Below are 24985 nucleotides of genomic sequence, written 5' to 3' on the forward strand. Positions count from 1 at the left end.
TTTGTCCTTCAATAATCACTAACATGCGATTAATGCAGCTAAATCAGCCTGTTTTAATATGCACAGAGGACTTATTAGACACAAAAGATGCTGTGCCTGCAACAGAACGTGGAGCAGGACATTGGACACACTGTGGCTTGGATTTATGACATCCGGAGGGTCCTCTGGTATATGCTTAGTTAAATCATGTCTTGGAATTTGAGAAACATTTTCACTTGTTTCAATAACATAACCTTAAATATCAAATATTAAGTTCAACCATTGTTTACTATCCCCTGTAAATGCACTACTAAGGCATCCAATGTTTAAAAAACGTTCATTTTGTTTCACTTGCTCCTCCTTGGGAAGTAGTGACAACATGTGATGTTTGCTTAGCAACAGCTTCACTTTCAATAATATCAGTCTTATCAACTTTTGATGCAATCTATGGGGATGCAATACTGTGGGGATATGGTTACACATATCAACTGATTTTTGTGTTTTCCAACTTAAGTCAAAATTGTCTATAAAAACTGAACTTATTTGTTACCAAGAGACAGTTTATATCTGTTAGTTTCCATTGTTGACACTTTGCATTATCAATGATTGCTGGGAATTTTAAATCTTTGCTGGACACAAATGAAGTGCCAGGTGACTGGACAACAAACAGGGTCCCCCTTTTTAAGAAAGGCAGCAGGTAACCATAGACTTGTGAGCCTAACATCAATGGTAAGGAAGATATTGGAAAGGACAGGATTAATAATAATTTGAAAAAGCAGGGACTAATTAAAGATGGCCACATGGTTTTCCTAATGGCAGTTCTAATCTGATCAATGTTTTGAAGATAAAGTATTGATGAGGGCAAAGTAGTAGTGAAATCTTGTGAAATATTTGGACTTCAGTAAAGGGTTCGACAATTTCCTGCATGGTTCAAAAGGTATGTGCTCAATGTGAAAACCTGTGCACGTGATTAGGGCATTGCATTTATATATTGGGCTTGAATGGTAAACTAGGTGCAAAGTAGATTGTAAATTGTGCCCATGGAGAGGGAAACTGCTGAGACCTTCTTCAAACCTGATGAAAGGCTTCGGCACCAAAGAGCAACTGCTTACTCCTCTCCAGCGTTAAATTGCTTTGATTTCCAGCATCTGCAGAATCTCATTTCTAAATTTTGTCATTTCATGTCCTTCACCTCTCCTCATTGCCCCCTTGAATCTCCACTGAAGCTGTTTGCCACTGACTACAGCAAACAGGCTGTGCTTCAAAATGTGGAAAATGCTGCTTTAATTTTCAGATACAGTTAAAAGTGATTGCTTGGTACAGTTTCATGAATGAAGATAAAAATTGGCTTATCATATAGTATGTATTTTATATCTATTTATCATCTACTAGTAGCCAGTTGGTGGCATAGTGGCATCAGTGCTGGACTGTGGGACGGAGGTAAGTTCAAACCCAGTTGGCCCCCCCCGCCCCCGGCACACTTTCCATCTGTGCAGGGCTAACAGCTGGTGATCTCTTTGGAAAAAAACTCACCCGGCAGAAGGCAATGGCAAACCACTGCTGTAAGTTGCCTCGTACATGAATTCTAACCACGTCAGAACGGCGTGGGAGGAAGTTGTTCGCTACCCGGAAAAATTTCTGATACGACCTACATTAGAATTATTATCTACTAGCGAATAACCCAGTTTTTAAAATCTATACTTGAATTCTTGATGATTACGTTGAGTTCTCTCCAAAATCTCTGGATGGGCACAAAAGATGATTAACTGAAATTTTAAGCAGGAATTCTGTAGATTTTACTGTCTTTGGTTGAACTGTATGCATTTAAACAAAAAAAATAGTTAAATTTCTATCCCCAGCTTTCTCCAAAAGCATTCTGTAGTTGAGCCGGTCAAAAAAGAATTGATTATCTTTTCCCAATCCCAGGTGTGTTGCTTGGAATTCCAGCACCTGCAAATTTTTCTACTGTTGATGTTTTAGTGACTGTACGACATTAGATTTTTGTAATAAACTGTTTCATTGGTGAACAGCATTGAAGCCCATTTGGTACACGGTGCCAACTAACTCAATTCCAGGTCTGTAATTTGCAAAACTTTAAAAAAATTGATATTCTTCTATCGAATTGTCTTGCACTATACCTAGAATCATAAATACTTACAGTACAGAAGGCTACTACTGAATTCATGCCTCTAATCCTGAAAATGCTCTTTTCTCATGGATCTGAAAATATTTCCTTTAAGTGCCTATTCTATTCCCTTTGAAGGAACTGATTTTTGTTTCACTAACATTGCACTAAGTTTTGAAATTAACTCCATCCTCACATCTCCAGGTACCCATTAGCCAAACTTGCTCCTAATATGATCCTGCACACCTTCATCAAATCCCCTCTTAGCCTTTGTTATTCCAAGATGACTTCCAGTGTCCTCATTCTGACCAGGCACCTAGTAGTCTTGGGAAAACAAAAGAAACTTTGAAAGTTAATCAATCACTTGTCAATTGCACTGTAGGTTTCCTTCCACATTAAGCACCTTCGTATAAAGCAACTTCATGAATAAGTAGATTTCAAGACACAGAACAGCTTCACCATGCAAGCTGCAGATTCAGTGTACAAACCAATACACACTTTATTAGTCATGCCTATTGAGACTGATCTTACCTTATTAACTGAATTTTTCTTCATACCCATAATTTTGGCAAATCCCAATACAAACTGAAAATGCTTCCCTGAAATGAAAGATTGAAAGCCTATTCATAAACAAGCTCTCTTATGAAACCTTATGATGAAGACCATTTAAAAAACAGAGAAAACATTAAATATTTTAGAATAGTAGTGTAAGCATTTTGTACACCTTAATTTTTGAGTTGAATATATTTTAGTTTCCCTTGTATAAAGCATTTATTAATAAATCAAATCCTGTAACTCCTCTTCAAAGGTCAAACTGTGGCTCAGGGGTAGATGCTATGGTGGACAGTTACTATGAGTCCCCACAGCCATGTGCAACCAGTAATCCTGGTTCCTGAACAGAACAAAACTGTAGAAGTTCTCTCCTCCTTTATGGTAGCCATGTTCACTCTGTGCCCAGGATACTGGGCTGTCTGCAAAGCCATGAACTGTCATACTGACCCACGGGGCCAGCTTCGGTTCCTCAAAGTACAACCTGAGGAAGAAGGGAAGACAGATTACGGCAATGATACAGCTGAGGCAAAAAGAACGACAATTTCAACATACACAGGCTTGAAAGAACACAGTTAACCTTAGATTCCATAAATTTAATGGTAGGGAATCTGAATAAAAGATGAGGCACAAAAGATAAGTGATTTAAATTAAGTTAATTAAATCTGGAATAAATCCCCAGTAATGGTGACTAAGAAGCTGCTTCACTCTTGCAAAAATAAACATTTTTTTTGCAAGAGGTCCTGAAAAAGAGTACAGGGAGTTAGGAAGGAAGTTGAGAAGCAGGGACCGCAAAGGTAGTAATCTCGGGATTACTGCCTGTGCCACACGACAGTGAGAATAGGAATAGAATGAGGTGGAGGATAAATGTGTGGCTGAGGGATTGTTTTCAGATTTCTGGATCATTGGGACCTCTTTTGGGGCAGGTGTGACCTGTACAAAAAGGACAGGTTGCACTTGAATCCCAGGGGAACCAATATCCTGGCGGGGAGATTTGCTAAGGCTACTGGGGAGAGTTTAAACTAGAATTGTTGGGGGGTGGGAACAGAACTGAAGAGACTGGGGAAGAGGAGGTTGGCTCACAGATAGAGAAAGCTTGTAGACAGTGTGAGAAGGAGGATAGGCAGGTGATAGAGAAGGGATGCGCTCAGACCGAAGGTTTGAGATGCGTCTATTTTAACGCAAGGAGTGTTGTGAACACAGCAGATAAGCTTAGAGTGTGGATCAGTACTTGGAGATATGATGTGGTGGCCATTACAGAGACTTGGATGGCTCAGGGACCATATAACCATATAACAATTACAGCACGGAAACAGGCCACCTTGGCCCTTCTGGTCCATACCGAACTCTTACTCTCACCTAGTCCCACCGACCTGCACTCGGCCCATAACCCTCCATTCCTTTCCTGTCCATATATCTATCCAATTTTACTTTAAACTACAACACCGAACCTGCCTCAACCACTTCTGCTGGAAGCTCGTTCCACACAGCTACCACTCTCCGAGTGAAGAAGTTCCCCCTCATGTTACCCCTAAACTTTTGCCCTTTAACTCTCAACTCATGTCCTCTTGTTTGAATCTCCCCCACTCTCAATGGAAAAAGCCTATCCACATCAACTCTATCTATCCCTCTCATATTTTTAAACACCTCTATCAAGTCCCCCCTCAACCTTCTACGCTCCAAAGAATAAAGACCGGAATGGTTACTTCAATTGCTGGGTTTTAGATGTTTCAGAAAGGACAGGGAGGAGGCAAAAGAAGTGGGGGCGTGGCACTGTTAATCAGAGATAGGGTCACGGCTGCAGAAAAGGTGTCGCCATGGAGGGATTGTTTACGGAGTCTCTGTGGGTGAAGGTTAGGAACAGGAAGGGGTCAATAACTTTACTGGGTGTTTTTTTATAGGCCGCCCAATAGTAACAAGGATATCGAGGAGCAGATAGGGAAACAGATCCTGGAAAGGTGTAATAATAACAGAGTTGTCGTGATGGGAGATTTTAATTTCCAAAATATCAATTGGCATCTCCCTAGAGCAAGGGGTTTAGGTGGGGTGGAGTTTGTTAGGTGTGTTCAGGAAGGTTTCTTGACACAATATGTAGATAAACCTACAAGAGGAGAGGCTGTACTTGATTTGGTATTGGGAAATGAACCTGGTCAGCTGTCAGATCTCTCAGTGGGGGAGCATTTTGGAGATAGTGATCATAATTCTATTTCCTTTACAATAACAGAGCGAGATAGGAACAGATAAGTTAGAAAAGCATTTAGTTGGAGTAAGGAGAATTATGAGGCTATCAGGCAGGAAACTGGAAGCTTAAATTGGAAAGATGTTCTCAGGGTAAAGTACAGAAGAAATGTGGCAAAAGTTCAGGGGATGTTTGTGTGGAGTTCTGCATATGTACGTTCCAATGAGACAGGGAAGTTATGGTTGGGTACAGGAACCATTGTGTATAAAGGCTGTAATAGATCTAGTCAAGAAGAAAAGAAAAGCTAACAAAAGGTTCAGAGAGCTAGGTAATGTTAGCGATCTAGAAGATTATAAGACTAATAGGAAGGAGTTTAAGGAGGAGATTAGGAGAGCCAGAAGGGGCCATGAGAAGGCCCTGGCGGGCAGGATTAAGGAAAACCCCAAGGCATTCTACAAGTATGTGAAGAGCAACAGGATAAGACTTAAGAGAATAGGACCTATCAAGTGTGGCAGTGGGAAAGTGTGTATGGAACCGGAAGAAATAGCAGAGGTACTTAATGAATACTTTACTTCAGTATTCACTATGGAAAAGGATCTTAGTGATTGTCATGATGACTTACAGCAGACTGAAAAGCTTGAGCATGTAGATATTAAGAAAGAGGATGTGCTGGAGCTTTTGGAAAGCATCAAGTTGGATAAGTCGCCGGGACCGGATAAGATGTACCCCAGGCCTCTGTGGGAGTCGAGGGAGGAGATTGCTGAGCCCCTGGTGATGATCTTTGCATCATCAATGGGGACGGGAGAGGTTCTGGTGGATTGGAGGGTTGTGGATGTTGTTCCTTTATTCAAGAAAGGGAGTAAAGATAGCCCAGGAAATTATAGACCAGTGAGTCTTACCTCAGTGATTGGTAATTAGAAATAGTCAGCATGGCTTTGTCAAGGGCAGGTCGCACCTTACGAGCCTGATTTGAATTTTTTGAGGATGTGACTAAACACATTGATGAAGGAAGAGCAGTAGATGTAGTGTATATGGATTTCAGCAAGGCATTTGATAAGGTAACCCATGCAAGGTTTATTGAGAAAGTAAGGAGACATGGGAACATTGCTTTGTGGATCCAGAACTGACTTCCCCTTAGAAAGCAAAGAGTGGTTGTAGATGGGTCATATTCTGCACAGAGGTTGATCACCAGTGGAGTGCCTCGGGGATCTGTTCTGGGACCCTTACTCTTCGTGATTTGTATAAATGACCTGGAGGAAGTGGAGGGATGGGTTACTAAGTTTGCTGATGACACAAAGGTTGAGGTGTTGTGGATAGTGTGCAGGGCTGTCAGAGGCTACAGTGGGACATTGATAGGATACAAAATTGGGCTCAGAAGTAGCAGATGGAGTTCAACCCAGATAAGTGTGGAGTGGTTCATTTTGGTAGGTAAAGTATGCTGGCAGAATATAGTATTAATAGTAAGGCTATTGGCAGTGTGGAGGATGAGAGGAACCTTGGGTTCCGAGTCCATAGGACACTCAAAGCTGCTGCGCAGGTTGACTCTGTGGCTAAGAAGGCATACGGTGCATTGGCCTTCATCAATCGTGGAATTGAATTTAGGAGCCGAGAGGTAATGTTGCAGCTATACAGGACCCTGGTCAGACCCCACTTGGAGTACAGTGCTCAATTCTGGTCGCCTCACTACAGGAAGTACGTGGAAACCATAGAAAGGTTGCAGAGGAGATTTACAAGGATGCTGCCTGGATTGGGGAGCATGCCTTATGAAAATAGGTTGAGTGAACTCAGCTTTTTCTCCTTGGAGCGACGGAGGATGAGAGGTGACCTGATGGAGGTGTACAAGATGATGAGAGGCATCGATTGTGAGGATAGTCAGAGGCTTTTTCCCAGGGCTGAAATAGTTGCAATAAAAAAAACACAGGTTTACGGTGCTGGGCAGTAGATACAGGGAGATGCAGGGGTAAGTTTTTTTACTCAGAGAGTGGTGAGTGCGTGGAATGGGTTGCCAGCAACAGTGATGGAGGCGGATACAATAGGATCTTTTAAGAGATTTTTGGATAGGTACATGGAGCTTAGAAAAAAAGAGGGCTATAGGTAAGCCTAGTAATTTCTAAGGTAGGGACATACATGTTCGGCACAACTTAAAGAGAGGTAACTTTGAAGGTATGAGACGTGAATTAGCTAAAATAGACTGGCAAATGACACTTAAAGGATTGACGGTGGATATGCAATGGCAAGCATTTAAAGATTGCATGGATGAACTACAACAATTGTTCATCCCAGTTTGGCAAAAGGATAAATCAAGGAAGGTAGTGCACCCGTGGCTGACAAGAGAAATTAGGGATAGTATCAATTCCAAAGAAGAAGCATACAAATTAGCCAGAAAAAGTGGCTCACCTGAGGACTGGGAGAAATTCAGAGTTCAGCAGAGGAGGACAAAGGGCTTAATTAGGAAGGGGAAAAAAGATTATGAGAGAAAACTGGCAGGGAACATAAAAACTGACTGTAAAAGCTTTTATAGATATGTAAAAAGGAAAAGACTGGTAAAGACAAATGTAGGTCCCCTACAGACAGAAACAGGTGAATTGATTATGGGGAGCAAGGACATGGCAGACCAATTGAATAATTACTTTGGTTCTGTCTTCACTAAGGAGGACATAAATAATCTTCCAGAAATAGTAGGGGACAGAGGGTCCAGTGAGATGGAGGAACTGAGCGAAATACATGTTAGTAGGGAAGTGGTGTTAGGTAAATTGAAGGGATTAAAGGCAGATAAATCCCCAGGGCCAGATGGTTTGCATCCTAGAGTGCTTAAGGAAGTAGCCCAAGAAATAGTGGATGCATTAGTGATAATTTTTCAAAACTCGTTAGATTCTGGACTAGTTCCTGAGGATTGGAGGGTGGCTAATGTAACCCCACTTTTTAAAAAAGGAGGGAGAGAGAAACCAGGGAACTATAGACCGGTTAGCCTGACGTCAGTGGTGGGGAAACTGCTGGAGTCAGTTATCAAAGATGTGATAACAGCACATTTGGAAAGCGGTGAAATCATCGGACAAAGTCAGCATGGATTTGTGAAAGGAAAATCATGTCTGATGAATCTCATAGAATTTTTTGAGGATGTAACTAGTAGAGTGGATAGGGGAGAACCAGTGGATGTGGTATATTTGGATTTTCAAAAGGCTTTTGACAAGGTCCCACACAGGAGATTAGTGCGCAAACTTAAAGCTCACGGTATTGGGGGTAAGGTATTGATGTGGATAGAGAATTGGTTGGCAGACAGGAAGCAAAGAGTGGGAATAAACGGGACCTTTTCAGAATGGCAGGCAGTGACTAGTGGGGTACCGCAAGGCTCAGTGCTGGGACCCCAGTTGTTTACAATATATATTAATGACTTGGATGAGGGAATTAAATGCAGCACCTCCAAGTTTGCAGATGACACGAAGCTGGGCGGCAGTGTTAGCTGTGAGGAGGATGCTAAGAGGATGCAGGGTGACTTGGATAGGTTGGGTGAGTGGGCAAATTCATGGCAGATGCAATTTAATGTGGATAAATGTGAAGTTATCCACTTTGGTGGCAAAAATAGGAAAACAGATTATTATCTGAATGGTGGCCAATTAGGAAAAGGGGAGGTGCAACGAGACCTGGGTGTCATTATACACCAGTCATTGAAAGTGGGCATGCAGGTACAGCAGGCGGTGAAAAAGACGAATGGTATGCTGGCATTTATAGCAAGAGGATTCGAGTACAGGAGCAGGGAGGTACTACTGCAGTTGTACAAGGCCTTGGTGAGACCACATCTGGAGTATTGTGTGCAGTTTTGGTCCCCTAATCTGAGGAAAGACATCCTTGCCATAGAGAGAGTACAAAGAAGGTTCACCAGATTGATTCCTGGGATGGCAGGACTTTCATATGAAGAAAGACTGGATGAACTAGGCTTGTACTCGTTGGAATTTAGAAGATTGAGGGAGGATCTGATTGAAACGTATAAAATCCTAAAGGGATTGGACAAGCTAGATGCAGGAAGATTGTTCCCGATGTTGGGGAAGTCCAGAACGAGGGGTCATGGTTTGAGGATAAAGGCGAAGCCTTTTAGGACCGAGATTAGGAAAAACTTCTTCACACAGAGAGTGGTGAATCTGTGGAATTCTCTGCCACAGGAAACAGTTGAGGCCAGTTCATTGGCTATATTTAAGAGGGAGTTAGATATGGCCCTTGTGGCTAGGGGGATCAGAGGGTATGGAGGGAAGGCTGGTGCAGGGTTCTGAGATGGATGATCAGCCATGATCATAATAAATGGCGGTGCAGGCTCGAAGGGCCGAATGGCCTACTCCTGCACCTATTTTCTATGTTTCTATGTTTCTATTGTGCTGTAGGTTTTCTATGTTTCTAAACATGTTTCTTCAGTGAAAATAATCTGGATTTTCACCAGGATTGGCCTTCAACTAGCTTCATACCCAGAACAATGTGGTTATCTATTAATTCATCTCCACAACAGACAAGAAAAAAATAAGCACTGATCTTGCCAGCAACAGCCCATTCCTACAAATTAATTTCTGAATTGATCTATCCTCAGTTTATTTCAATTCACTTCGGAGAACTATAGCTATATCATCTTATTACATTATGCTATTAAAATAAAACTGACCAGCATGAATCTGAACTGTTATAATAAATTACAGATTTATAAAGTACATTAACAGAAATATTGTACAATGTTTTTACATTGTAAATATTGTAATAAAATCTTGGGGAGATATGTATGTTATTTGAAATATTACAGAAAACTCTAGATCTAGGTTCGAAAGACCTCCGCCTAACCAGAAATCTGAACTGGGAACAAACTGCCGCCGTAAGAATAGATGGAGAAGTGAGTCAGTTTACGAATATCAAGAGAGGTGTTAGACAAGGATGTGTTTTCTCCCCTGATTTATTTAATGTGTAGAGTGAAACAACATTACAAAAAATAAGACATCTTGGGAATCAAAGTTGGCGGTGAAAACATTAATAATTTCAGATATGCAGATGACACTAAGTATGGAGGAAGAACTACAAAACTTAATTAATATAGTTGTTGAAGAAAGTGAAAAAATGGGTCTATCAATTGCAAAAAGACAGAATGTATGGTGATATCCAAAAAGAAGGAGAATTCTGTCTGCAAGCTGAGAATAAACAGGGAAGACATAAAACAAGTACAGAACTTTTGCTACTTAGGAAGCTGGGAGGTGGCAGGTGCGACTTGGACATCAAAAGAAGAATAGGGATGGCAAAAGACACCTTTAAGAGAATGAAGAGTATACTGACCAATACTAAACTAGGCATGACAATCCACCTCAGAGTACTGAAATGTTACGGTTATCCAGTTATGTTATGTGGCTCAGAATGTTGGACAATATCTAGTAACATGAGGAAACGAATTGTAGCAGCGGAGATGTAGTTTTTGAGGAGGATGCAAAGAAAATCATGGACGAAACGAATATCTAATGTCATGACCAGAGCAAACACAAAAAGAGAAATAATGTATGAGATCATGAAAAGGCAACGTGACTTCAGTGGACATGTAATTAGGAAAGAGGAGTTAGAATGCATGGTAATTGTGGGGAAGATTGAAGGGAAGAAAGCAAGAGGAAGGCACAGACAAATGATGATGGAGACAGCAGCCAAAGAACTAGAAGTGAATACCAATGAATTGATCCGCTTGGCCCGAAACAGGAGAGTGTGGGCCATGGCAGTCAAAGCTCAAACTGGCACCTGATGATGTTGATGTATGATGAATAGAAAAAAAATGTAAATTTGTTGGATAGTGTTGTTAAAATAGCTCTCTACCATATACTGTGTTACAAATTTAAAATTTAACATTGATCCATAGAAACATCAGGACACATAACCAAAAAGATGATCAAAGAGACAGGTGAAGAAGTTTCATAAAAGGAAACAAAGAGAAAGGCAGGGATTTATGGAGGAAATTATCTAGATTGGGGCAATTGAATCAATTGTAATTAAAAAGTAAAGTGTGGAAATTGACACCAATAGTGAATTGTTTAAAATGGGAATGAATTTTAGGTCAGAAGTATGCTGGTGACAAGGACTGATGGATTGGATGCTTCATCTTTGTTTTTTGCTTCCGTAATCGCTATGCATTGTAAGTTTTGTGTAATCTGGACATCTATTTCCTGTCTAAACACAGAAGTATCTCCTAACATTAGTAATTCTAACACTTGTCTTTGCCTTAGTTAAGAATATACATCACATCCAAAGCAGTCAGGGTGCTGGGTGTGCTCCAGAGTTTCCACACGTTCAAAAGGTGGCTCAATACAGCCGATACCACTGAACTGTAGTGAGTTTGATTCTGTTTTACTTTGATAACAAAACCGGTGCTCCCAATGCGGCCTTCTATATACTGGGGAGACCCAACACAGACTGGGAGATCGCTTTGCTGAACACCTACGCTCTGTCCGCCAGAGAAAGCAGGATCTCCCAGTGGCCACACATTTTAATTCCACATCCCATTCCCATTCTGATATGTCTATCCACGGCCTCCTCTACTGTAAAGATGAAGTCACACTCAGGTTGGAGGAACAACACCTTATATTCTGTCTGGGTAGCCTCCAACCTGATGGCATGAACATTGACTTCTCTAACTTCCATTAATGCCCCACCTGCCCTTCGTACCCCATCCGTTATTTATTTATTATTATATATATTCTTTTTCTCGCTCTCCTTTTTCTTCCTCTGTCCCTCTCACTATACTCCTTGCCCATCCTCTGGGCTTCCCCCCTCCCCCTTTCTTTCTCCCTGGGCCTCCCGTCCCATGATCCTCTCATATCCCTTTTGCCAATCACCTGTCCAGCTCTTGTCTCCATCCCTCCCCCTCCTGTCTTCTCCTATCATTTTGAATCACCCCCTCCCCCTCTCAAAATCTCTTACTAGCTCTTCTTTCAGTTAGTCCTGATGAAGGGTCTCGGCCCAAAACGTCGACTGTACCTCTTCCTATAGATGCTGCCTGGCCTGCTGCATTCACCAGCAACTTTTGTGTGTTGCTAGAACGCGAGACTACATTGCCCAAAGGAAGGACTCTTTTTGCAACTGTTTTATTTACAATGATTGCACAACACCCCCGACCCCCCCCCCACTCCAAAGCAGCTTTATGGGGATAGGGGTAAAGGGGCAGGACTGGACTTGGCATGTGCAATGTCTACACTACTGGTGACCTTCTGAATCCCTTTAACGGTATTTATTGGGTATATGGCCAACAGGCCTATCCCAGACTGCTAGGGATGCCCCTTCTAAAGTGGGATCTTTGGCCTGAATCAAAGCCATGGAGGCATTGTTGTTATCTGGCCTATGTAGTACCACAGATGTACCACCTATGTTCTCTCGTTCTCTCTCCCTCTCCCTACCCCGCACCCCCCCCCACCCCCCATCTTACTATGTGGAGCTGTCATCGAAGAACTATGGAGACAGAGTGTTTGTGGATTGTAGTGTTCCTGTTCTGGGAACCTGTCAGACTGGCTCATGGAAGTATTAACATGGTGGCCTAGGTACTGCTGGAGAAGTTGGCCAATGATGTAACCTTGGCACTATCTTATACAAGCCAGGCCATCAATGCTGAAATACTGGCAATCCACACTGTGGCCTTCAAAATTGACTAGTACTAGACATTTTGTTGTCCAAGAGAGGTGGTACTCATGCCATTATTAGCCTGGAATGTTACACGTACGTCTCTGATATCAATGACCAACTATCACAGAGTTTCAGAGATTGCACTATTGAGATTCTGTGGTCTTCTACAGGACAAAGAGAAGGGAGTGTGGAAGTTGTGGTAAGACAAGGGTTAAAGACTACAGCAGTGTGCAGTTAAACCAGACAAAGCAGTCATTTGAAGCCAGACCACTGGAGCCAAATTTGCTCACTGCAGGCAGGCAGGCAGGTGAGAATGACTGTGGCAGCATGTAATCAACCTAGTTTCCCTTTTCCCTTTACACAATAGGGTGTGCCAGAGACAGCTGAGATAGGAATAACAGGAAAACGTGAAACAGACCCAACAATTAAGGGACAATTGCTTTACTAACCTCGAGGAGTTACTGGTTGTCAGCTTGTAGTTTCTACTAACACCTGCATTGTGAATGGTGATTCACAAAAAGTAAGGAATTCAAATACATACATTTACTAGGTCAATGTCTGTACTGATAAGCCAATTCTGTATATAAATAGGAGTTTTCTGTCCTGGCTTCAGAGTGTCAGGGGCCAGGTTGCTCTCCTTGTGTAAAGTTAAATAAAGATATGTTTGATTTGTAAGAGTCTGTGTGTTCTAGGCCCAGTTATTTTATTTTCATCGATGACAGATACATTAGGGACATATAAGAGACTCTAGAGGTATATGGGTGATAGGAAAATGCAGGGGTTAGATTGATCTTGGAGTTGGAAAAGGTCAGCACAATATCATGGTACTGTGCTGTGCTATGTCCCAAGTATTTGTCTAGCAATTTTGTTATTTCCTTATTCCCTGTTATTGCATTTCTCTTCTTCAGTTGTAAGAGAACAGTTGTATCAGACTACATTGTAAGAGAACAGTTGTATAAGACTACACATTGTAAGGCGACCAATACAGTTTTAAGGAACTCCTCGAAGGAGGAGAAATAGTAGTAGTTTTGGAATGGAATCCATACCACTGGGCCTCAGAGCACTTCAGATAAAGTTCAAACTTAGAATGCTCAAGACTCCAGTAGAGCTGGTGGTGACTGATATCCCAGCTAATTTAACAGAACTTGAAGGCTGGTTTTATGCTTCCATGACTGAGCAATCAAGAACAAAGAATAGCATTTACAATGGTGCTTACCTAAGCTGGTCCAATAACTGATTTATTCCTTCGGGAATTATAAAGCCGGAAATGGTACAAAGGCATGCCTTATCCAGGACAGTGTTGGGTTCAGGACAGCAGTAGGAAGACAGAAAGCTGTCTGCCTGATTATTGCTATGAGAGAAAGAGATTGATTAAAACACACATCCTTATAACTAGATTTTTAGCATAATTTTACAAAAGTACTCGTAAACTTTAGGATTCTGTCAATTTGCAAAATACAAGGGATTTTCTGCCTGTTATTTCGTCCATTCCTCTAGTGACTATGCATCAAAGAATACTGATGGAAATAAAAAGAAAATGGAATTATTTGTATGTTTGTGATGACAAGATCACAGAAGAGCACTCAGAAATGTCAGCCTAAAATGTCCTCTAGATACCAGCTGGAAGATGAATCTGTGGAAAGGGATCTGAATACTCTGTGATCTTCTCATACCCAATGATAGTTAGGAATTACTAAAATGAACTAGAAGTTCAAAATGTCAAAAATTGGACAGAATCAGATCACTGATCTAATATCCTCCATTTGCCTTAGTGTGCATGCAGCCTGGTACAGCCGTTCCGATCTATTCTTACTTTCTTCTTACTTTTTAATTTACGTTATTTTTTGTATTTTTTTTCTCATGGTAACACGTCGAAGCTGCACCCTCTCTAACATGCTGGTAGAGAGAGTTTTATTTGGGTTTTCTTTAGCGCTGGAAATGGTTACATCCTGACACGCGGGACAAAAGCAAGGTTGCATTGTGTATTCCACGGACCAGTAAATGCCGGCCGGTTTAGCGAGCAGAGCGGTGGACACCCCTGCTGAAATCCGGAGGAAAACACACAGAGGGGGATCACAAAGCCGAGGAAAGAGGACCGGGTCGAGACAACAGAGACTTTTGGAGAAGAGGAGTTCGGTGGGTAATACCGTTCCGGCTGACCAGAAGTGCACTGAGAGCAGAGAGCGGCGTAAAGGACTTGGGTGGTTACTGTTCTGGCTAACAACGGATGGTGCAATCTGGGGCATATTACGATCGAGGAACATATTTGCAGACTGGATATTGAACTTTTTACTGTTGGACTTCGGCCACATTCCACCATGATACAACACTTGGGAGGTCATTCCTGCCTGTGGCCATCGAATGTGTAGCTCCTCCCATGGAGGGTCAGACACCGTGAGTCAAATAGACTGGTCCTGGACTTATTTTCCATCTGGCGTAGTTTGCATTTGTTGTTTGATTGTTGGGGGTTTTTTGTATTGCTATATTTACACTTTATTCTTGGTTGGGGTGGCTGCAACGAAACCAAATTTCCCTGGGGATTAATAAAGTATATCTATCCATCTATCTTAAAATATTTTTGCCATTTTGTAGTTGATCAGGGTACATTTTCTGTTTTATTGCTTACAGGAACAAAGCTTTTGTTAGTGTAGACCAGGGTTTCTCAACCGGGGCTTCATGGAACCCAAGGGTTGCAAGAGAGATTGTGATTTAAAAAATAAACATATAGGCATCCGTTAGTCTTGTCAGACCACGGATTTGCGCCTTGGAAGGTTTCCAGGGCACAGGCCTGGGCAAGGTTGTATGGAAGACCGGCAGTTGCCCATGCTGCAAGTCTCCCCTCTCCACGCCACCGATGTTGTGCACCAGTGTTGTCACAGAGCAATGTGTGGTTAAGTTCCTTGCTCAAGGACACAACACGCTGCCTCAGCTGAAGCTCAAACTAGTGACCTTCAGATCACTGGACCAACGCCTTAACCACTTGGCCACGCGCCAACAAAAAAAAACATAGGTTTTGAACCTCATGCAACCCTATGCTTTCAGTGGTGTGCAGTGACCGAGCAGCCCTGTTAGCAATCTCATTAGCGGTCCCTCAGCCCAGTGTGGCAGGGCGCAGTAGGAACCTGTTTATTTGGTTGAGTCCATTCTCATATTTTGACGTGATAAGGGAGGCCATTGATCATTGGTGATCACTGTATTGCACAGAGGAGAGGATGGTAGGCTGATAATTGGTGAGCACTATATTGTACAGAAGAGAGGATGAAAGGCTGATAATTGTTGAATGCTATATTACACAAAGGGGAGGACAGTAGGCTGATAACTGGAGAGTGCTGTATTACACGGAGGGGAGGACAGTAGGCTGATAATTGGTGAGTGCTGTATTGCGCGGGGGGAGGACAATAGGCTGATAATTGATGAGCGCTGTATTGCACAGAGGGGAGGACGGTAGGTTGATAATTGGTGAGCACTGTATTACACAGGGGAGGACAGTAGGCTGATAATTGGTGAGCACTGTATTGCACAGAGGGGAGGACAGTAGGCTGATAATTGATGAGCACTGTATTACACAGAGGGGAGGACTAGGCTGATAATTGGTGAGCACTATATTACATGGAGGGGAGGACAGTAGACTGATAATTGGTGAGCACTATATTACATGGAGGGGAGGACAGTAGGCTGATAATTGGTGAGCACTGTATTACACAGAGGGGAGGACAGTAGGCTGATAATTGGTGAGTGCTTTATTACACAGAGGGGAGGACAGTAGGCTGATAATTGGTGAGCACTATATTACATGGAGGGGAGGACAGTAGGCTGATAATTAATGAGGCTGCATTGCACAGAGGGGATGACAGTAGGCTGATAATTGGCAAGCAATGTATTACACGGAAGAGAGGACATTAGGTTGATAATTGGTGAGCACTGTATTACACAGATGGGAGGACAGTAGGCTGATAATTGGTGAGCACTATATTACATGGAGGGGAGGACTAGGCTGATAATTGGTGAGCACTATATTACATGGAGGGGAGGACGGTAGGCTGATAATTGGTGAGTGCTGTATTGCACAGAGGGGAGGACAGTAGGCTGATAATTGCTGATCACTGTATTACACAGAGGGGAGGACAGTAGGCTGATAATTGCTGATCACTGTATTACACAGAGGGGAGGACAGTAGGCTGATAATTGGTGAGTGCTGTATTACAGAGGAGAGAACGGAAGGTTGATAATTGCTGATCACTGTATAACACAGAGGCAAGGACAGTAGGCTGATAACTGGTGAGTGCTGTATTACACAGAGGGGAGGACAGTAGGCTGATAATTGGTGAGCACTATATTACATGGAGGGGAGGACAGTAGGCTGATAATTGGTGAGCACTGTATTACACAGAGGGGAGGACAGTAGGCTGATAATTAGTGAGTGCTTTATTACACAGAGGGGAGGACAGTAGGCTGATAATTGGTGAGCACTATATTACATGGAGGGGAGGACAGTAGGCTGATAATTAATGAGGGCTGCATTGCACAGAGGGGATGACAGTAGGCTGATAATTGGCAAGCAATGTATTACACGGAAGGGAGGACATTAGGTTGATAATTGGTGAGCACTGTATTACACAGAGGGGAGGACAGTAGGCTGATAATTGGTGAGCACTATATTACATGGAGGGGAGGACTAGGCTGATAATTGGTGAGCACTATATTACATGGAGGGGAGGACGGTAGGCTGATAATTGGTGAGTGCTGTATTGCACAGAGGGGAGGACAGTAGGCTGATAATTGCTGATCACTGTATTACACAGAGGGGAGGACAGTAGGCTGATAATTGCTGATCACTGTATTACACAGAGGGGAGGACAGTAGGCTGATAATTGGTGAGTGCTGTATTACAGAGGAGAGAACGGAAGGTTGATAATTGCTGATCACTGTATAACACAGAGGCAAGGACAGTAGGCTGATAACTGGTGAGTGCTGTATTACACAGAGGGGAGGACAGTAGGCTGATAATTGGTGAGCACTATATTACATGGAGGGGAGGACAGTAGGCTGATAATTGGCGAGCAATGTATTACACAGAGGGGAGGACATTAAGTTGATAATTGGTGAGCGCTGTATTACACAGAGGGGAGGACAGTAAGCTGATAATTGGTGAGTGCTGTATTGCACAGAGGGGAGGATGGTAGGTTGATAATTGGTGAGCACTATATTACATGGAGGGGAGGACAGTAGGCTGATAATTGCTGAGCGCTGTATTGCACAGAGGGGAGGATGGTAGGTTGATAATTGGTGAGCACTATATTACATGGAGGGGAGGACAGTAGGCTGATAATTGGTGAGCACTGTATTGCACAGAGGGGAGGACGGTAGGTTGATAATTGGTGATCACTGTATTACACAGAGGGAAGGACAGTAGGCTGGTAACTGGTGAGCGCTGTATTACACGGAGGAGAGGTCAGTAGGCTGTTGAGCATGAAGGGCGTTTTTTCAAGCATTGAATGGACTTGCCCAACTTGGGCTGTGACTTCAGCTTCTCCCTCCCGAATTACCTCCCCCAACTTCCCCTTATGTGCTGCTGACTGACCTATGGGAGCGAACAAACAAACTCTACTGGTGTAGTAGAAAATTGGAACGAAATTTTCATTCTAAAGAAGGAATTTTTATGCGCAACGACTCAGTTGCTAGCCTGCCATTTTGCTGCTTTTGTAAATATTGCAAAAAGAGAATTGCGTAGGTTAGAAGAGAATTGTATTGTTAGGTTTTAGTATTTTTTGTGGTTTTGTTTAGTTATTTATTTTGCATTCTTTTTTATATTTTATTAACCCCCGTGATAGGGCAAGATACAGTATGAGAAATTGAAAAGGTTTCACTCTCGAACAGTACATATTGATGACTTGTCACATGATGCTGAAGAAGCTTTGTGCGATAAACTGAAAACCACAGTTTCTTTATCCAGGTTGATAAGTCAACAGATTTCATCAATAAATGTCTTGTTGTAGCATTTGAAGATTTGTAAATGATGGTGAAATTCAAGAAAACTTTTTCTGTTGCAGAGATGCCCGAAACAAAGGTGATGATACATTTAATGTTTTGTCTTCATATCTAGAAACAAAAGGTCTGTCTTGGAGGGACTGTGCTGGCATCTGTACTGATGGTGTCCCATCAATGGCTGGCTCCATGAAAGGTTTTGTTTCTCTTGTTAAAAAAAAATCCTGACATTGTCACAATACACTGCTTTCTTCACAGAGAGGTGCTGATGTCAAAAACTTTTGGAGATGAAATGAAAAATGTTCTGGATGATGCTACAAAAATGGTTAACATTATTAAACCAAGACCAGTTCACTCAAGAATGCTTAAAAAAAACTTTGTGAAAACCTGGACAAAGAGCACACCAATGTCCTGCTACATACAGAAATCCGGTGGCTTAACAGAGGAAGAATTCTCAACAGGATGTTTGAGCTGAAAGGTGAATTGAAGGGGTACTTGCAAGAAAACAGTAGGCCAGATGTTGGCGAGTGCTTTGAAGATGAAGAATGGCTGCAGAAACTACTTAGCGGCTATTTTTCATCATATGAACCAGTTGAACAAGTCTCTGCAAGGGTCTGGAGAAAATGTTTTGACTTCAAGTGACAAGAGTCTTGGATTTAAAAAGAAACAATCTTTGGAAAGATCATGTTGCAAAAGGAAGTCTTGAAATGTTTCTACTGTTGCTTGGGATTGAGAGGGAGGAAAAAATCTTATTGAAATCAGAAATTTATTATGTTTGCCTTATGAGCTTTTAAAATTTATGAAATGAAAAGGAAGATTATTTTCAAGAAAGGCAAGGTAAACATAGCTACCTTTTTTCCTCCCCCGCCCCCAAGACAGGTTGGCTAAAAATCTATTCTCTACTCAAAAGAGCACTGATAATTATTTTTAGATTATCATATCTACAACTTAATACTCATGTTGTTGATTAGTAACTTCTTTCTTTCTTTCTTTTTTTTAAACGCAGGGGTTCCCTGAGACCTGAAAATTATTTCAAGGGTTCCTCCAGGGCTAAAAGGTTGGGAAAAACTGGTGTAGACCAAAGCTGATAACTGCTGGGTCCTACCATTACTGTACCAGGTAAAAAGCACAGAATACTGCAGGACCAAGCAGAGAAAAGGGTGCGCTGTTATTCTTTACATCAAACAATAAACTAAGTTAACATCTTTACCTTTTACTGCTAAATCAGACTAAAGGAAGCTATAAAAACCTGTGGCAGTGCACTAGTTTACAGCTGCAAAACAAGTGACTATTTTAACTCACCAATTAATGTCACTGAAAGCTGCTCCAAGCCAGTCCAGGAATTCCTGAGAGCTACACGATTCACTTTCCTTTCCATTCAGTTCATTACTCAGTACAACAGGACAAACAGTTTCATTTAATATCTTGACTGACAATGTGGGCTGGTATACCTGGCATTGGTACTTCACAAAGTAAGATGCCAAAGATGGTTCATTTCCACCTAGTTTCAATTTTCAAAAAAAACCCACTAATCAAAACTTCAATTCAAATAATTTCAGGCAACATGTAGGTAATACAAATCCATGCTTTTACATCACATTTTTAACGTGAGACACAAACCAAGGTGGTGCAGAATTAACTACAAGAGGCAGAATAAATTGAAGGATCAAAAGAAGCCTGAAGGGATAACTCTAGGAGATGACAGGATGAAGAAGCAGGTAACGGGTAGAGAACGGGGTCAAACTCTGGAGAGGCAAAGCACAGAAATCGGCCCTTCAGCCCAGAGTAAATCACCCAATCACAATAATCCTATACTGACCCATTTTATTCTCTCCACAACGGAAAGGAACGGAAATCTGAAATTCAGTTCAGGATTAACGGCTGCAACTACTCTGATTCAACATTCAGAGGAGGAGATAGAACCAGTGATAAGGGAGTGGATTTCAGATGATGTACAAAAAATGTATTTGGCCGACCCGAGGAAAACAAAACGCATTAACGCTGAAGCAACACACATCAAAGTTGCTGGTGAACGCAGCAGGCCAGGCAGCGTCTATAGGAAGAGGTACAGTCGACGTTTCGGGCCGAGATCCTTCGTCAGGACTAACTGAAAGAAGAGCTAGTAAGAGATTTAAATGTGGGAGGGGGAGGGGGAGATCTGAAATGATAGAAGACAGGAGGGGGAGGGATGGAGCCAAGAGCTGGACAAATGATTGGCAAAAGGGATATGAAAGGATCATGGGACAGGAGGCCCAGGGAGAAAGAAAGGGGGAGGGGGAAGCCCAGAGGATGTGCAAGGGGTATAGTGAGAGGGGCAGAGGGAGAAAAAGGAGAGAGAGAAAAAGAAAATGTGTATATAAATAAATAAATAACAGAGGGGATATGAGGGGGAGGTGGGGCATTAGCGGAAGTTTGAGAAGTCAATGTTCATGCCATCAGGTTGGAGGCTACCCAGACGGAATATAAGGTGCTGTTCCTCCAACCTGAATGTGGCTTCACCTTTACAGTAGAGGCCGTGGATAGACATGTCAGAATGGGACTGTGATGTGGAATTAAAATGTGTGGCCACTGGGAGATCCTGCTTTCTCTGGCGGACAGAGCGTAGGTATTCAGCAAAACGGTCTCCCAGTCTGCGTCGAGTCTGGCCAATATATAGAAGGCCACACTGGGAGCACCGGACGCAGTAAATCACCCCAGCCGACTCACAGGTGAAGTGTCGCCTCACCTGGAAGGACTGTCTGGGGCCCTGAATGGTGGTGAGTGAGGAAGTGTAAGGGCATGTGTAGCACTTGTTCCGCTTACAAGGATAAGTACCAGGAGGGAGATCGGTAGGGAGGGATGGGGGGGGGGAACACGAATGGACAAGGGAGTTGCGTAGGGAGCGATCCCTGCGGAAAGCGGGGGGGGGGGTGGGAGGGAAAGATGTGCTTAGTGGTGGGATCCCATTGGAGGTGGCAGAAGTTACGGAGAATAATATGTTGGACCCGGAGGCTGGTGGGGTGGTAGGTGAGGACAAGAGGAACCCTATTCCTAGTGGGGCAGCAGGAGGATGGAGTGAGAGCAGATGTGCGTGAAATGGGGGAGATGCGTTTGAGAGCAGAGTTGATGGTGGAGGAAGGGAAGCCCCTTTCTTTAAAAAAAGGAGGACATCTCCTTCGTCCTGGAATGAAAAGCCTCATCCTGAGAGCAGATGCGGCGGAGACGGAGGAATTGCAAGAAGGAGATGGCATTTTTGCAAGAGACAGGGTGAGAAGAGGTCCAAAACGTCGACTGCACCTCTTCCTACAGATGCTGCCTGGCCTGCTGCACTTACCAGCAACTTTTATGTGTGTTGCTTGAAATTCCAGCATCTGCAGATTTCCTCGTGATTACATTAATGCTGAATCTTGTTCAATCTATCTGACCTTCTGCACATATGTGGAAACTACTCAATTCACCTGGTGTACTGTCTAGCTAAAGGATAATGGGCGAATGAGCACAGAACGTGATGCAAGAAGTGTGCTATTTAGGTTCAGAAACAGAAGTAGAAATCAGTTTTCAGTTACTAGCCCTATGTTCTACAAATAACCACAAAATATGCAATTTGAATTTCACATTTACAGTCAGAAAAAAATAAAACTTCTCACCTGAGGATCTACAGGACATCAAAAGGTCGAAGGACAAAGGTTTCTTCTCTTTCAATGCCCACACAACTCGGTTGTATCTCTTTCCACCAGGAGCAAATGTGGCTTCACTCAAATCAATTGTAACAACTGAAAACAAAACATGACATAATGAACCCAAACCTCACACCACACAAGATACAAACAGGTTAGAAAGAGTCACTTCTTGTAAAAAGTAGCAAGTGTAAAGAGGATTACAGTCAGACATGTAATAATAAAATGTTTAGTTTTTCCCTCAAGGTCCTCCATTTTAGATCCATCTGGATTCCTGAGTGTAAGGGAGTTGAGGAATAGGAGAATTCGATCAGTAAAGGCCTTACTGAATGCAACTGGATAGAATTTCTGCAAAGCTGTCTCACTCAGAAAGACGACTCTTATTCATATTCCTTTCCACCGGCCTTACATCAACCAATGAATGATCCCTTATTTCAAGTTGAAGAGCTGAAATTTAGCATATTCTGACAAGCTGCATCACAAAGATCCAGTCCATGAGCAAATACATTTTTTTTTAAATGGGTCTGTTTTCACTAAAATGTTTTGGAAGACATGCCATAACTCCCAATGTGTTATTTTTGCAACAAATGGAATAATACATTTGAAGTGTAGCTAACGCAGGAAACTTTGCAATCAATTTCCACAAATAAACAGCAATGTATAATGACTGGATAATTTTGTGATGAGTAGTACTGGAAAGAATTTTAGGAAACACTTGCACGGATCAGTTTTGGCTTGTCTACAGAAGGCAAAGAATGGTAGTAGATGGATTGCATTCTGCTTTGAAGTCCATAATCAGTGGTGTTCCATACAAATCTGTTCTCGGACCCCCGTTTTTTGTGATTGCTATAAATAAAGTGAAAGGTTGAGTTAGTAGATTTGCAGAAGACATGAAGTTTGGTGGTACTGTGGATAGCGTAGAAGGTTGTCGTAGGTTATAACAAAAAACTGATAGGATGCAGAGCTGGGCTGAGAAATAGCAGATGCAGATCAATCTGGAATAGTGTAAGTGATTCACTTGGGAAGGATGTGGGAGGTTTAATGAGGGTGCAGAGGAGATCTACTAGGATGCTGCCCGAATTAGAGATCACATCTTATGAGAAAAGGTTGAGCAAGCTAGATCTTTTCTCTTTGGAGTGAAGGAGGAAGACAGGTGATTTAATAGACACGCACAAGAGGCACAGATAGAATGAACAGCCAGCATTATTCTCCCAGGATGACAATGACTAATGAAAAGGCATAATTTTAAAGTGATTGTACAAAACTGTGATGCATTAGGGACACTTAAGAGACTCTTTGATAGACAAATGAATGAAAGAAAAATGGAGGGCTATGGTTGAGGGAAGGGTTAGATTGATCTTGAAGTATGTTAAAATATTGGCACAAAATATTGGGCTGAAGGGCCTGTACTGTGCTGGACTATTCTATGTTCTAGTGAACAGATAGGGATTTGGTTTAGCCTTTCATTCCAAAGTACACACTTCTAACCATACAGTCCAGTCCCAATACTGCACTGAGGTGTCAGCCTAAATCACTGCTTCAACCCCACAATTCGACTGAGGTGAGACTGCCACACACTGGACCGTAGCAGATATTCAATAATATATTCCTGTTTGATTGGGGCAGTAATATGTCTAATGCCATTAAACTACTTCCCAAATTGGCCCACAGAAATAGCCGGCAAAAATTTGTCTTATGATGAAAGATTGAACATGGACGGCTGTAATCATTGGAGTCTGGAACAGAGAGGTGATCTCACTGAAACATGCAAGATGTTAAGGCAGTGTCATACGATAAATGTTGGGGAGGGGCAAGGAGGAATCTAGAATTAAGGCAGTGGCAGAGTAACAGACCACCAAATTAAGACAAAGAGGATTTTTTTCTCTCAGGATTACAAACCACTGTCATTCTTTACCTATGAGAGCTATGGAAACTGAATATATTCAAGATTGAAACAGACACATTCTGACCAATGTAATGCCCTGGTTAAGATTTACATTGTTATGCTATAGGTATATCATTTCAGCAGTATTCTGCAAAAGCAGTATGTCCTGCTGGTAGAATATTTTGGTTTCTGCTAGAGATAAGACACCATGTTGTTCAACTTAGGAATGTTGTATCAGCCAATCAGCATGGTGGGATTGGGAGAAAGTTCTAGAGAGAGGAGGGCAGAGAGAGGTTCGTGACGGAGGGTCACCGCCTGAAACGTCAACTGCACCTCTTCCTAGAGATGCTGCCTGGCCTGCTGCATTCACCAGCAACTTTGATGTGTGTTGCCTGTCTCCTGAGGGAGAGCCAGTATGGTCAAGATTGACTTTGGGGTATGTTCAGAATGTGATAGGTGCTTTCACACAGACCATGGGTCTAGCGCATGAGTAAAGACAACTCTGGTATGAGCTCCCAACAGTCACTGTGTACATTGTAATGGGTCCTTTTATTTTCATTTCTTTTCTCTTTCCTATTAACTGTTTGATAAAGCTGAAATTTGTAAATATACTTTCTTTATAATTTTATATGGTAAACGATCTGTTATTCCTTGCTGACTGACAATTGTGTATGGGCAGCATTGAGGTTTACTTAATTGGAACATCACAATTTTCCTGTTTGCTGAACCCCAAATTATACTGACGCTAGACATATATTGTTTATGAAAGGTGGTCTTCTCACCAGAGTCCCGTGGTTGTTAGTGGAGCTAGCCGGCGAGCCCAATTTGTATATGAGCCCAGTGAGTGTGTTACATCAAAGATTAGGGAGACCAGGGAAGAAAGTGGAGCCAAAGTCAAACTAAGATCAGTCACGGCCTTAGAGCAGGCTATTGAGACCACGTGGCTGACTCTTTCTGCAGTATCTTCGGCAGCCCATTCCACACATTGTTCTGTGTACTTGCAAGCA

The 24985-nt window shown here is 42.3% G+C and overlaps 1 protein-coding gene across 2 annotated transcripts in view; it reads right to left on the reverse strand.

Moving 5' to 3' along the window:
• rpp40 (ribonuclease P/MRP 40 subunit) overlaps window positions 1–24985 on the reverse strand; it is a 40744-nt gene that overhangs the window by 9273 nt on the left and 6486 nt on the right. The window contains exons 5-8 of one of the 2 annotated variants that reach the window (XR_010020802.1): window positions 22064–22189; window positions 19740–19938; window positions 13669–13803; window positions 2636–3137 (exon numbers count right to left, since the gene is read on the reverse strand). Coding sequence is in view for 1 of the 2 variants with exons in the window: in XM_063070029.1 (XP_062926099.1) it covers window positions 2939–3137; window positions 13669–13803; window positions 19740–19938; window positions 22064–22189 (659 nt within the window). In the remaining variant the exon portion in view is untranslated. Of the gene's footprint in view, window positions 1–1214; window positions 3138–13668; window positions 13804–19739; window positions 19939–22063; window positions 22190–24985 lie in introns of those variants that run through there. The other variant, XM_063070029.1, reaches the window with a different exon arrangement.

This window comes from Mobula hypostoma, chromosome 17, assembly GCF_963921235.1.
Source record: "Mobula hypostoma chromosome 17, sMobHyp1.1, whole genome shotgun sequence".
Classification (NCBI taxonomy): Eukaryota; Metazoa; Chordata; class Chondrichthyes; order Myliobatiformes; family Myliobatidae; genus Mobula; species Mobula hypostoma.